The sequence below is a fragment of the Lutra lutra genome, chromosome 9, assembly GCF_902655055.1.
Source record: "Lutra lutra chromosome 9, mLutLut1.2, whole genome shotgun sequence".
NCBI classification, from domain to species: domain Eukaryota; kingdom Metazoa; phylum Chordata; class Mammalia; order Carnivora; family Mustelidae; genus Lutra; species Lutra lutra.
The window spans coordinates 6521338-6536430 of record NC_062286.1 but is presented as its reverse complement, the minus strand read 5'-3'; the positions used below and the strand labels follow the sequence as shown (position 1 = coordinate 6536430).

The window sequence follows — 15093 nt, the reverse complement described above, 5'->3', positions numbered from 1 at the left end:
CAGGGCTACTGGAGGTCTAAAGGCTAATGACCGGCCTGCAGGTGCTGATGGGCACCGTGGGAGCAAACTCAACAGAGGACAATGCGTGTGTCACTAACCAGAAACCAGCCCCCCGGCCCGCACGAAAGATTAAGGCCCGCAGAGCAAGGATGTGAGTGAGTGTTTTCGCCGTTCTCTCAAGGAAGGCAGATACCCAATTCCATGTGAGGTAACAAGAGAAGTGAATTCGTTAGACTCAGTGGGAGTCTTAGCATGTTAGCCCTTAACTCTCTCCCCAGCCAGAGTAGCTGTGTGCGCTTGGACAAGGGCCTTAACCCTCCTGCGCCTGTTTCCTCATCTGTAAAATACAGCTAACAGAAGAAACCAAGTTAGAAGGGCTATCAAAATTAAATCAGCAGATATCAAGTATTTAGCATTGAGCACCCCTCACTCTCCTACCCTTTCTACAGCAGTCACTGTTAGTTCGATTTACTGCGCACTTGCTCAGTGTCACAAAGCACGACGCTAATTCTGAACGGCTAAAGCGGACTCCGCCTTACAAATACAGAACCAGTGGGAGAGTTGGCATCGGCATGACTTCCTCAGCTCCCAGCGGGAGCCCCTACACTGCCTGACCCCGTGGGTTCTGTCCACTGGCTGCACTGCCCCTCCTTCTAGAACGGGACAGGAAAAGATGGTGCAGAACAATCCAGATGATCTGGGACTGGGGAACGAAATCCGCACACCAGCTTTGGATGTTGCCGCAAGGGGAAGGGCTGGCAGCTCAGAGACTCCAGAGAAGGGGCAGAGCGGCGGTGGCCTCCGGATCTCTGCTCCATTTGCCCCAGGCAATGCCATGGCCACCAGCCACATGTCCAACCAGCAAATTCCAACTTGTGTTCCAAGCGTCACTATGATGGGGGTGGTCCCCTCCTCTCAAAGGACTCCCCGAGTATGCTGTCTCCTGCTAGTCTCGTCTAGGGTCCAAATGTGGGAAGACCTTCCTCCCAGAGGGCAGGGCCCCTCCCCGGGCCCAGGCAGGGCACCTTCACCCCATCTGAGCCGGAGGGAGACTCACCAGCTCCTCGCAGTGCTCGTGCCTGAGGCGTCTAGCAATGGTCCAGGGGCGTCTCTCCTGACTCGTTGGCTAAAAGGCAGGACAACACACGGAGGTGTTACAGCAAAAGCAAGCAGAGTTCTGACATCAGGAGGCAGTGACAGAAGACACAGGAGGCAGCACGAAGCGGAAATGAGCTGCACAGTGTGGGGCGGGGAGGCCTGACCGGTCCTCCCCATCCTAACACACCACAGCAGCGTACGGTTGGCAAGATTTTAAGACAGTCTGCGCTGACCACAGAAGCAGAACCGAACCTCTCCTCAGCAGTCTGTGAATCTGAAATTGTGTATTTTCTTCCAAATAAGCATCCATCAGCAAGGTTTGGTTATTTAAGAAAGAAAGAAAGAAAGAAAGAAAGAACGAAAGAAACTTGGCCAAGCAGGCATGCGCCGCCTTTCTGTCCTTTGCTCTCTGTTCAACAGTTCAAGAACACTTCCTCACGGCGCAAGCACAGCTGCCTGCCCTCAGGCGGCTGCCAGTGCATCAAGGTCCCCTGGTAGAGGGAGGGATGAAGGCCCAGCAGATCAGGGTCCCTTGTGGAGGAGACTCGGTGCCAAGAGGGGCAGTGAACAGTGACTCCCCACCGCCCGGTAAACCTCCCACCCAGAGCCAGAAAGGAGTTAAGCCTGATCCTGGGTGGGGTTCTGAAGAGGAGGGCGAGATGCCCCAAACCTCGTTCAAGGTCACCTCAGCACAAGGAACTTGTGCAGGGCCCGTGCTCTGCCTCTCATAATCTCTATGATGCCTGCCCATGACGGGAAGTCGACGTCCCAGATAGAGGGAACCCGCTGACCAATATGGGACCATGGCAGCCTTGGCGAGCATGCAGGAGAGGCCCCCCGACTTCAGATGGCAGGATTTGGGTCTCCCTGGCTGATGGGAGCCCAGGCCAGCGGCTGCCTGCTCACCGGTCTCGATGGAGGCCTTCCCCCGCAGCAGGAGCTTCAGGCACTCGGCGTTGTCCGTCAGGCAGCAGTAGTGCAGGGCCGTGCTGCCCTTTCCCGTCTGCTTATCCAGGTTCCCGCTGGCCAAGAACAGGGACCAAGGAAGAGAAAGATTGGTGAGTCACAGGCCAGGGGACCAGCCCTGCCTGGCCGGGGAGGGGCCTGGGCATGTGAGCAAGAGAGGCATCAAGCCACCGAACACCGCAGTGTTCTCGCAATCCTCCTCCAAGGTGGTGGGACAGGCCACGCGGGTGGGGGGGGTCTCGGCATGAGGCCAGCAGGGAACCAGCAGTGAGAGTGCGAAGGCCGGAGCAGGGCACCGTGTTGTTGCTGAGCGGGGGCTGAGGGGGTGCTCAGCCTGCTGCTTCCTGGGCCAGCCCCGAACCGCAGCATCCCTCCCGCTTCCCCATCAGCACCCAGAGCCTGAAGTGTCCGTCTGGGCCTCAGGAAGCCTGTGGGACTTGCCATCCTGTCCTGCAGAAGGACAGGGAGAGCTTTTTTTCCATCCTATTACTGACATTCTTGCCAGGAAGGGGAAGAGCCACTTTTCCAAAGCCCAGAATATGCCAATGCCTGTGTGTCTGTGTGTGGGCCCCAGGCTGCCCTGCAGACAGCCAGCGGGGCAGTCCTGAGGTCTCTAAAGCCCTTCTGGTGAAACACAAGAGCGGGTTGCCCCAGAAGACACTGCGCTTATCTTACAAAGCCACTCAGCCTACTGGGGGAGGCAGCCCTGAAACGTGGCTGTCCTTCTGAGCAGGAGGGACCGTGAGACTTTGTGGCCTGTGGAAGGACACATGGCGGGGGGCACCGTTCCAGGTGATACCCACTGCTCTCATCAAAACAGAACGTGCTACACTCTCGGGGAAAATGAGCCTCATCTTCTGATCCCTCCCCTCTTCCTGCTGCCCTCCTTCTACTCCAGAAGAAACCAGGATTTCCCTTCTCACACTCCAAGAGTTTATGCTGAGGGAGGATGGCATCACGGGGCTGTTTCATCCACGGTCCACTGAGCCACTGCGACGCCATGCGCTGGCAGGCGTCCAGGCTCCACAGACGGTGGCTTCCACAGAGTCCAGCAAACTGCTGACCTGTCTCCAGCTCCTCTACCACTGGTCATCCCCTCCCCACCACAAACAGCAGGGAAGGCCAAAATGCAAACTATGACCTTGCTTTTGCAGGTGGAATTTTCCACTCTGTTTGGCACAATTTCAGTGGCTTTTGACCAGCACCTCCCCCTCCACACACCCCAAACCATGATCAGGGAGTCAAGATACACCGTGCCGGGCCTCTCTGGTTGGCCTGCTACCCCAGGTGGGTACCGTACCCGGGGCGGAATGCACACGACAGGACTACGGAGGCCGGGTAAGCAGGAACACACATTCTTGAAAGGGAACTAATTAAAAAACAGAAACAGCTTTTCAAACCAAACAAAATGCCCACAGTCCAGTGATGAGGTTTACCATCCCAGCTTAGGTGTGTGGTCCCAGTATGGATCTGTGCGTCCCTTTTACTGTCCCCACTGCTCAGGGCACCTGCCTAGGTCCAGTGAGACACTCTGAGGGACAAGCGTGGGGATGGCTCTGGGCACACCAGGTGGGGGCATGTGGAGGCCACAGATAGTCCCCCCACGCCCAGAATTGAGATGTACGAGCCTGATAGCTCCTGAGTCCCAGATGCTAGAGGACAGGTCTTTCAAGTGCCAAGAAGGGTCTCTGTCTTCACACTCTAGGGCTTTTTTGGGACTATGCTCTAATAGCCCACTCCTGGAAGTTCTCTTCCTGTCCCACAGCTCATGTTCAAGGCTGGGAAAAAAATCCCAGCATCTTGGCCACATAATGAGGCAGGAACCCGATCCTTCCTTGGAAACACCAGGAAATAAAATCAAACGGCTCCCCTAACTTTAAAACACCTACCTGTTCTGAACTAAAAAGTCTACGATGTGGAGAGAAGTCCGGTCCACCGATCTGACTGCAAGATGGAGGGCAGTTTCATCTGGCTCCTGAAGACCAAACAGAAACATTCCAGAATCCCAAGGGCAGCATTCAGTTTTGTGTCCAATGTGAGTGAAATTGTGCATCTCTCTTCCGAAAGCCTTTTATTCTTTCTTTCAAAACATTAATCTCTAAGACATATGGCCCCCTTAGTCTCCAGAGGAAACTCTGCCCTTGGTACCTGTGATTTCAAGACTGGTCCTCCTTCCTCCACAGTACGTAGTGAGAACTTCAGGGTCTCATCTCAGAGTCCCTCAATCTCTAGGTCCCTACCCCAGAACTAACAACATATAAGGGTGGGGCCCTTTTGTTGAAGGACACCAGGAAGGTTCCCCAGGCCTCCTGTACACAGAGTCTGATACGTGTTTGTGTTTTCTATTCCACACGTACAGACAGGCTGTCAGCACTAATGCCCACACTGCCTTCAGTTTAAACTAGGGGACACCTGACCCCAATGCCTTTTCTGAAAGTGAGTTCTGGCAGGTGGGGAGGACAGACCAGATGAGGGCTGTCTCAGGTAGGTGGGTGGGCAAGAGAGCAGGAGGCAAAAGCAATATCCATGCAATGGGGAACATGGGGCAAAGAGGGGCGTGTCCCCAATCCACCTGCCTGGCCTGCCCAGCCAGCCAGGGCCACCCACTGCCCCTAGACCCCGCCGTGCTCTGGCCGCGGCACAGCTCCCTGCGCCTTCATTACAACGGCAAGGAGCTTTCATGGGACTGCGTGTGTGTCTCTCCAAAGTCACCCATGGAAGAGAATTAGGATACATGCCAAGCCAGAACACTGGTAACCGGTTTCCTGTGGACTCGATCCTGACAGTAAGACCCCACCCCACCTTAAGACCTCCCTGCTCAACAAGGTTCTCTCAGGCAACTGGAGGGTGTCCCTCTTCCGCTCCACGCTCAGGGAGGAGGGCGCAGGCTGGGGGCTCTCCTTCCCAGGGAGGCCCAGCAGCTGCTACTGAGAGTTCGGATCTCCGCTCACCGGATACAGAACCTCACGCGGGTCGCTCGGGTCCCTGAGAGGACGCTCCCTCCCCACCCAGGACTGGCCTTTCCTTCCGGGGCTGGCGTTCTATTTTTGGTTTAAGAATAAACCGCCCACTGGGAGGTGTGTAAGCCTGAGGATTCACAGACCTGTACCCCTGGGGCTAGGAACACATTATATGTTTTAAAAAAAAAAAAAAAAAAAGGTAAAAAAAGAGAATAAACCACCCATTTCTTCCCTACAACTTGATGCTATCTTTCTTCCGAGAACTATCCCACTCTGTCAGCATTTCTGATGACACTGCTTTGCCACTCCTCCCGCATTCTCCTCTTTCTTGAGAAGGAGCAGGCCGCACTCTTACATGTCCGTTGGCCAGCGGGATTTTTTCTGTAAGATCCACACCGTCAGCATATGCTTGGAGTAATCCAAAATATCTCTTGTTTTGACGGCCTCACAAAGGCTGTGAAGCTTTGCTGTGTTATCTGCATGCCTTTTCCTTGCGTATCTCCTCTCGATGTACTTGGCAGTAATGTAGTCCTTTCTGGCATTCCTGAAATCAAGCATAATTGCCTTGTAAACGATTAAGGGCCTCTATCAAACATCTAACCTTCAATCATCAGGAACAACTTTTAAAAATCTTGCCCAGCTCCTCCTTGAGGAAGAGCTGGCGGGTAGGAAGGGGGCTGCCGTGTGACTGTGGCAGCACCCATGTCAGTGATGCCTGGAGCCCCCCCCCCCTTTTTCTAAAAAATATTTTATCTATTTATTTGACAGGGAGAGAGAGATCACAAGTTGGCAGAGATGCCTCTCTGCAGAGAGAGGGGGGGAAGCAGGCTCCCCGCTGAGCAGAGAGCCGGATGTGGGGCTCGATCCCATGACCCTGGGATCACGACCAGAGCTGAAGGCAGAAGCTTAACCCACTGAGCCACCCAGGCGCCCCTGGAGCCCTTTTAAGAAGCGCTGCCATCTTCCAGTTTCCAACCCAAAAGGCCTCAAGGCCTGGTGCAGGGTGCCTGGGGCTTACTCAGGAGCCAACGGGAGCTGGCCCAGATAGGCAGACCGGGAGGTCCTCCACAAGGGGAAGACGCGATCTCCTCGGTCATGGGCACCGTGCCTGCCAGGAAAGGCACGCACCACAGGTCTCATGAACCAGAACAAACTGCCAGTCTCTGCAGTCTATTTTCTGGCCTTCCCGTGGCACGGCGTTCACAGACTCTACCTCCCCACAGAGCATGCAATGGCAGCAACTCTGGGAAGCCAAGAACAGCACAGGTTCAAATCCCGCCCCCACCACACCGACGGGACAAGCATCCCACCCCTGGAGGCATCAAGTCTTATTTTGTGCAAGTGTGCAGCACGCCCCCTCATGGAACTGTGACAAACACGTGTACTGACACTTGCAGGACCCTGGACTTGCTGATGAACTTTAAAGACAGGCAGCAAGGAAGACAGCAGCTCCTGGTAAGGAGGTCTCCGCATTTTGCTGCAAGGACCTTAAGGTAACAGCAGAACAATAAAAGGCGTGGAGAGGATTTGTGAATGATGCTAACTTCCCTGTGGCCACCGGGCGAGAAGGTCAGGGAGCAACCCGGAAACTCACCAATGGACAGACAAAATGCGGTCTCTCCACACAGCCGTGCAGGGGACAGAGTACCGGCGGGCCGCAACCTGGCTGAACCCTGAAAACACTACTCGGAGTCAGAGGAGCCCCGCAAGGCCACACACTATATGAAACTGTATCCACGGGACTCCGGGAAGAGGCAAGTCTCTGGAGACAGAAGGTGGCTTAGCAGGGCCTGCGGTAGAGGGCGAGGGGGGGTATTGCTGGTTAACAGGTGCGGGGGTTTGGTTTCAGGGGGACGAAAATGTTCTAAAATCATGGTGATGGGGCGCCTGGTGGCTCTGTCGGTGAAGTGTCTGCCTTCAGCTCGGGTCATGATCTCAGGGTCCTGGGATCAAGTCCTGCGTCGGGCTCCCTGCTCAGCGGGCACTTCTCCCCCTGCCCCCACCCCCTACTCGTGCACTCTCTCTCAAGTAAACAAAATCTTTAAATAAAATCGCCGTGATGCAGGCACACTCTGTGAACACGCTGAACAGTACTGAACTGACATTTAAACAGCTGAACTGAACGCATGTGAACTGTATTTCAATAAATCTGTTAGAAAAAAGCATGTCAGGACAGGGTGTCTGGGTGATGGACGTTGGGGAGGTATGTGCTATGGTGAGTGCTGTGAACTGTGTAAGACTGATGATTCACAGACCTGTACCCCTGGGGCAAATAATACATTATATGTTAATTAAAATAATTTAAAAAAATAAAAGAAAAAGAAAAAATCATGTCAGCGAAAACTAAATTCCACCAACACTACAATAACTTAACTTTAGCCAACAGATGCACAGAGACACAGGGAGAATGGCATGACAGGATCAAGGTCCTGGGCTCCTTTCTAGAAACTATTTTTTCTGGAAAGTGAAGCGCCCTGAAGTTTCAGAAAGTTGGGCTGGGACGCTGAAGGGAAAGTCAGGGCCTTTGGCGTCGGCTCCGAGAGACGGCACAGCCCAGGCTCTCGGCTGGATGGCTGGCTGCTCAGACGGGCTCTGTCGCCTCCCATCAAGGTCACTGTGCAAAGCCCTTTCTGTGACAACACATGCTCACAGGGCTGCTGCAGGTCACGCGAGAGAGCACATTTAGGCATGGAGCACAGCATTCTAGAAACACCAGCGTGGTATGAACAGGCTTTTAGTGCCAAGTGGAACCGGGACAGCTCTTCTCAGCTCCCAACCCACCACCATCCTGCCACCAGGGCTGTGCCAACGGCCTCTGCTGTCCCAACCGGTCACCAAGCCCCTCAGGTCAGCACCCAGGGCCTGGGCTGCAATGGCCCAGGGCCAGGAGCGAGCAGGTTCCCTTCAGGGTCCGAGAGGGTAGCTGGGGCATCATTCCCCACTGCTGACGACCTGACCTAAGGTGTTTGTGAAATGCAGACTATGAGTACTGTGCTAACTTTATGTGTGTCCCCTCACGGACGTGCATCGCTATGGGCTTACAGGTTGAGTTGACACGTGTAGTCCCATCGGTCCTCGTACCAGGGCTATGAACCCTGTATCTATCTTACAGAGAAGTCAACTGAAGTCTATGGAGGGACATAAGATTCTGTTTCCTCACGCAGCAGGCAAGTTCCCGAGGGGGCTTCCTAGCACAGTGTGGCACGCAGGGAACGGCTCAGTGACCTCCTGAGCCTGACAACAGGCCTTATCTGACAGTGATTCAAATTCTACCGGTCTCTTATGATGAGTGGTTGGTCTAGATGGCCGTCAAGGTTTGGGGAGTTTCAATAATCCTTGTGGGACCATCACCACGGTGACCTCCCCCGCCTTCCTGGGAAGGAGCTAGAGAGATACTGGCCTCTTTACTTATTTTTTAATGCGTTATTCATCCGTCCAGAGCTCTGTGTCCCCTGAAGGTCATCCTTGCCCAAGCCCGGGCACAGAACTGCTTTACGCGCACCACTGTGCCCCACGGCTTTGTGAGGGAAGTTCCCTCCGACAGCACCAATCCCTCCCCACCTCTTGCTTTTTGGAAAGGCTTCGATTTGGAGAAAAGCAGTGAACTTAGAATAACAACACTTTTGGCCCACGTTCAGGAGAGGTTTCTCGTCCTTCTGAAGGACGGGCCTGTGTCAGGGTCCCAAGTCACACGGGAGGAGCAGCGCGGCCTCTGTAAACAGACATTAACCTGCCTGCTTCCCCCTTTCCACCCCTTTCTCTCTTGGCATACCCCCCAATCCAAAATCTGGGGATTCACAGGCCACTAGAGGGTCTCTGGCTTCCCTTTTAACAGATTTATCTGCAGATGGCGTGTTCTCCGGAGATAAAGCCAGCAACGGCAAACGCCTTCTCACGTGCTAGTGAATGCCAGCCTGTTTAAGTAGCCACAGAGCTGGGACTTCAGCTTTGACGCGGCCATTCATTACGTGTGCACTGAACCCCCATGAACAACACACTGGGGCGGGAAATACAAAAGCTAGGAAGATGCAATTTCTCAGAGAACTAGGTACCAATTCCTCAGTATGGTAGGAAGTGGGATGAAAGGTTTTATTTATTTTTTTTAATTTCTTTTAAGATTTTATTTATTTATTTGACAGACACAGATCACAAGTAGGCAGAGAGGCAGGCAGAGGGTTGGGGGGAAGCAGGCTCCCCGCTGAGCAGAGAGTCTGATGCGGGGCTCGATCCTAGGACCCTGGGATCACGACCTGAGCTGAAGGCAGAGGCTTAACCCACTGAACCACCCAGGTGCCCCGGATGAGCCAAATGCTACGGGAGCAGAGAGCCTGGCACTCAATTCCACCTGAGCAGGTAGGAAAGCAGGTGGCATTTTGCCATCACACTGGCCATCCGCCCTCATTTTGGAGGGAAGAAAGAGGGGGAGGGCTAAACTTCCCTTTCATTTGTGCCACGGTTGGGGGGTGTCTCAATGCAGACAGAATGCTTATACGGAAGGATTTGAAGCAGATAGTGTTCAGAAGCAGAGAGTTTTAGAATCATCTATCCCCAGAATAAACAAACTGCCCGCCTGGTACCCCAGGTACTTGGAGGAAATTACTTTACTTATCATACACTTTGTTCACAGCCGATCACTATTACAGCAGTCCAAGGAGGCCGGTGCCTTCTCTCTGAGCGCAGGTATCAACCAAACTAAATGTGCCGTCCTGGACCCTGGAGTGTCCTTTACTAAGCTGGGTCTTCAAGCTATGCCATGAAGAGCTGGCTTGGCTCTGGGTAACTCTGGGGGAAACCCGAACTGCGAGGACCCTCAGTTTCTGGGGTCTGCGGGATCAGCATGTAGCCCTCACGGCGCCTCCACCACCCACCCACGGCCAGCAAACAGGCTGCCAACAGCACTGAAGGGCCTGTGTGGCCTCACCCGCACCGATGAGCATCCCGATGGCTCCGGGAGCAGGGGGCGCGGTCTCCTGCTCGGGTTAGAGGACAGGCTCCGAGAAGCCCGCAGGCCTGCCCAGGTCCCGCCATAGGGGAGCGGCTGCGACTCCAGGTCTGGGTGAGAAAACAGATTTGCAGCTCAGCTCTTCATCCAGAGAGGACAGCGACCTCGTGCCTGGAATCCAACCTCACAGAAATGCTACAGCATGAACAGCAGCTGTAGGACTCCAGCGTGAACCGACTCTAACCCCACACCCACCGAGTGCTCAGCTCAGATACCGGATAGCGGACAGTCGGGGCGGGGTTCACGCCCTTAGAGGTTGAGGCTGTCTAACTGCACTAAGTTACCTCACCTCAGTGCGAAAGAAGTCAGATCCTACAACCTCAGCTTCCCAAGGGCTCGTCGCAACAAACGGGTTACAGACACCCAAGTTCTCAGCTTTTGGAACAGGCCTGCGCGTGGCCTCCCGGGTGCAGCAGCTGTCTTCAAGCACAGGTCACTGTCCTCGCTCACGTCCCTTCGGAGCACCTGCACCATCCATGCCCTCTCAAGCATCTTCCAAGGGTGATGCTGTCTCTGTAAATGAATTTTCCTACTCTTCCTTAAAACATTTTTCTTATTTCCTCCTCTCCTGCTGGAACACCTGGATCCAGGCTCACCACTTGAAGGCACTTTACTGCCCTAGGGACACATCCCTCCCTTCCGTCTGCCCCCACTCTGCATCGCAACCCTCAGCCGCCCAGAGCCGACAGGACAGCCGCTACCTGACCTGCTGCTCCTCCCTCCACTTCTCACTCTCAAAGACCAGTGTGATCTGGGTGATTGTGCTCTGTTTGCTAAGACTGGCAGGAAAATCTCCTGCTATCAGCTCTGCCTCATCGGGGCCACGGGATGCAGGGTGAGGCATCAAAGCTTCTCGGTCGGTCAACAGTAAAACAAAACCAAAAACACTCCTGTTGAAGAAAACACTCCACATTTGCAAGGACCCTGAGAAAGAAAGTGATATGTAGTCATGTCTCTATGACAACTAGCCTCCCAGTGGCTGAGAATTTATGCGGAGAGAAGAGGAGAGAGAACTTCCCTGAGGCAGAAGGCGAGGGGGTGACCCGCTCGCTGTTCATCCTCAGACATACAGCATCAGCCAAAGCTGCCTGCCTGTGGCTTCTTCCTCAAAAAAATCAGCCACACCCAAATTTTATCTGGACACCCAAGAAGGTGACTTACAAAAAAACATGCAGGCTGATTTATTCCTTAAAGAAGCAACCACTGGGATACCCCAGGCTTGTTATTCTCCTGTCTCTCGGGCTCAGGTACAATCCAGTCTTTGCTCAGAAAATGAGAACAGCCAGTTTCATACTTACATGTCGCTGCCCGGGTTGGGTTTGACGGAGTCCTCAGCTGGAAGGCAACACTCCATAATCTCGTTAAAGCCTGCATTCCCAATATTCTTGGCAAGCTGCAAAAACAGAAGTCTATCTCAGGGTACTCAAGTATTAATCCATTCAACCGCTACACACTACACACGCATCTGATGGTTGATTTAATGGCTACTAAGAAATACAGCAATAAAGTGGTTTGCCGTTAATAAAGATGGACAAAACTCACACGCCGAAGGTACCCATAAAACCAGCAATAAGAAGTAAGACGTCTGTTACAGAGGAATGTTCTCATAAAATATCCCCTGGAAAGATCACCTAGATGGGCAGGAAGCAGCAGTAACTTGGTCCAATCTGAGTTTCCATCCTTATCCACTCCGCAAAAACCTCACTAACCAAGTGAAATGGATCTAGTAAGACCTATTTAGGCCAGCAAGGAGGGGCTCTGACACAGTGGAGAGAGGCCAGGAAGCCAAGACTCAGGTTTAAATCATAGTTCGATTTTCTGGTTTTGTGACCACACGCAAGTCAGTTCCAAGTTTCAATTTTTTATCAGTAAAATGGGGATGACACCTACCTTGCTGGGTTGTAATAATAAATTGGAACAATTTAGGTGAAAACATTCTATAAACGGAAGCACTAAAAATGCATTTCTTCCAAATATAAGGTCCTCACTCAACAATCAACCTTCTGATTTGTCAGAAATTAAATGAACACATTTCAGTTAATGCTCATTGAACACTCAGCACTGTGCTTCACGCAGCAGATGGGGAGACAAATGTCACGGCCTGTCTTAGACCAGCGACCAGGACAGTGGCTGGCATCTTCTGACTGGATGCACGGACTCTGAGTGACCAGGATCCTGAAAGGCAGGGGTTTAATCGTCGTATCCCAGCACCCCGCCCAGCACTTGACAGAGACGAGCTGCTTCCATATTTAATGAAACAAAACTGAGGGGGAGCCCCGAGCATTGGGCTTTCGAGAGCAGAGCGATTTTAACTTCTGTGTTGACAATGGCGCGAAAGGGAGCAGGGGCCTCTGCTTCTGCCCTCGAGGAGGGAAGTGGACACAGAGTAACCAGGGAGGTTCTGGGAGATTCCTGCTAGAGCAGCCCCTTCTCTCTCCACAGGGAGCAGACTGAAGGAGCGGCCCAAGGGATCTGAGTCAGAGGACGTGGAACTTTCTGGTGGCAGGTAACACAACACAGCGAAATGGGATTGCGAGGGATGTCGAAGGACTGGGGACACGTGTCGGATTTAATTTTGTGAAGAACCTTCCTAATTTTATCACCCTGGTAAGTGAACAAAAGCATTCTAGATGGCCTGGAGCACCAAGCACTAACTGACCCCACCCGGGTCCCCAGTCCTGGCCTGGTGATCTCAAGCCATCGTCAGGTGACAAAACCCCAGGGCCTTGCTGCAGTTTCCCCAAGAATGAGGCTGATGGGCAACCATGTCAGGTGACAGAACTGACGTACCACGGAGTCGACGCCTGCAAAGGATTTCCTGGACTGTCAATGACAGATCCAGGACTGAACCTCACAATCAGACCCGTTTAGACCCAGCTTTGCTCTCACGACCCCATCTCTCGATATAATGTGGACACTGGCCCCTCGCCGAGCACTGTCTTTTTCAGAAGGGAAAGGAGAGAAAAGCCACAGCACCCCCTGTGCGCGGGGGGGCCCACATGCCCCTGAGTCTGCGGCAAGCAGGTGGGAGGGGCTGTGAGGAGGAGAATTCCCCGGGACTCGGAAAGCTGCTTCCCTTCTGCTTGGACTTGGCTGGTTTACCGGGGGACAGCTGGTCCAGGGAGCCACCACATCCGTGCGTCACACTCGTCCAATGCGGAGAAATGTGCTGCCTCACGGTTCTGCCAAGTTCCAGCGAGTATCTCGGGCTGCAGAGAATGCCTTCAGGACCCCCAGCAAAAGCAAAGCATCTGCAGATGGAGGCTGCAGGGTCATGTCCAGAAAATGTGGGTCCCTGCAGGCCACGTGGGCAGGAGCCAAGGAAGCGGGAAGGCTGGTGGGAAGCAGCCCCCGACACGCACGCCCTCCACTCCCAGAGGACCCTGAGGGTGACGCCGAGGCAGACACAGGGCAGCTCAGATTGAGGAGGGTCTGGGGCGTCTGGAGTGCCACGTCACTTGGCGAAGCAAACATCAGACCCTCTCGGTCCGCAAACGCCCACCGAGTTCTCGGGTGTGCCGGGCGCCGAGTGTGAGATGCAACCCTGTGACCCTGCGACCCTGCGTGGCGAGAGTTCAGTGTAGCGAGAGGGACGCCGGCAGACAGATGTACGTGCCGAGGGCGGGAAAGCGGCCCGGGCCGAGCGCGACGAGCGCGGAGATGGCAGACGCACGTCAGCAGGGCGGCTCCCCGGTCCAGATGCCGCTTTAGCCCGCTGGCCTTGCGGGGACCCTGTGTGCCTCTCCCGGGGACCAGGGGTCCCACATTCCCGGAGATCTGCAGCCCCTACCTGTGCGGGGTCCACGGAGCCAGAAAGAGGCCTTACGTGTTACCAGAAATTGCGTTTACAGTTTGGGGTGAGGATGGGCAAAACTCCTGTTTCATGTTTCCAGGTGGAGGGAGGAGATCTTCCCTGTTTTTATGCCCCCCTGCCGCCCGGCAAGGGGAGGAGTGGGCAAATGAGGGAAAGAACTTCCCAGGGAGGGGACCTCAGCCCCGTTGTGCCCACAGGACGCCACACTGGGGGCGGGGGGCTCCTCCTGCCTGAGCCTAGAGCTGTTACCACGCATGTGAGCCTCGTCAACCCATCTGGCTTCTCCCAGTAACAAAGCAGATTTTTCATCTCTCAGCTGCTTCCAGATCCATGCAGGGAAACGGGGTGTTGTTTTCTGGGCCGCTCACATCCCAGCAGTGTGGAAGGCCAGAGAGCACGGCAGGCCATTCCTGCACCGTGGTGAAGGCCCCGGGAAGCGCGGGCACTGGGCCCCGCAGGCAGAGCTAAGCAATGCTATGAGCTTGCGATTTTGACATCCGAGAGAGGGAGCACAAAAAAGATACTCTGGGGAATGTTGGAAATTATGTTTTCATTTAAAAAAATTATGTTTTCACCCAAGGTTTTAGACATCCTATTTTTGACATATTTTACAAAGTATATAATATGCTTCTCAGTAATACTGCTGTAATTATAAATTATTACACACACACACACGTGTGTGTGTGTGTGTGTGTGTGTTGGTGTTCAGTTTCTTTTTTTTTTTTTCCCCAAGTTTACTTTTTTCTTTTGAGTAATCTCTAACAATACAGGGCTCGAACTCAAGACTCCGAGATCAGGAGTTGTTAGCTCTTCCAACTGAGCCAGTCAGGCACCCCTTGATTTCTTTCTGACAGAGTTTGTGGCTAAAAAAAGGTCAAGAGATGTAATTTAAAAAGAAGAAGAGAACACAGGCTCTGGGGTCCGGGGTCCAGAGCGTAAATCCTGGCCTCACCTGTCCAGCCCTATCTTGTAAGACAGGGTCCTTGCTTAGGTTAGACGCAGTGTGCACGAAGCACCAAGGACAGGCCTGAGCCCGAGTCGCTCAGTACGTGGGAGCTGGTACCACAGGCCTCGTGGCCTCTACTTTCCTGGGAGTGGCCTTCATTCAGTCCCAGATGAATGTTGGTCTCCACGGGCTCCCCTCCACGCCAGCTGTCGGCTGACCCTACTTCACACTGCACAGCTTGTTAACAGCCTCTTGAGAAGGGAGGCAGGAGGAAGTCAGGGAACACAGGCTTCTCAGTCACCAATAT

The 15093-nt window shown here is 53.8% G+C and overlaps 1 protein-coding gene across 1 annotated transcript in view; it reads right to left on the bottom strand.

The window, feature by feature from the left end:
- The window catches only part of ASAP2 (ArfGAP with SH3 domain, ankyrin repeat and PH domain 2), a 169785-nt gene that overhangs the window by 16705 nt on the left and 137987 nt on the right, over positions 1 to 15093 (bottom strand). Inside the window, 7 exon segments of the mRNA XM_047744070.1 lie at positions 1054 to 1096; positions 1098 to 1126; positions 2005 to 2120; positions 3954 to 4039; positions 5380 to 5450; positions 5453 to 5568; positions 11325 to 11419. Coding sequence (XP_047600026.1) covers positions 1054 to 1096; positions 1098 to 1126; positions 2005 to 2120; positions 3954 to 4039; positions 5380 to 5450; positions 5453 to 5568; positions 11325 to 11419 — 556 coding nt within the window.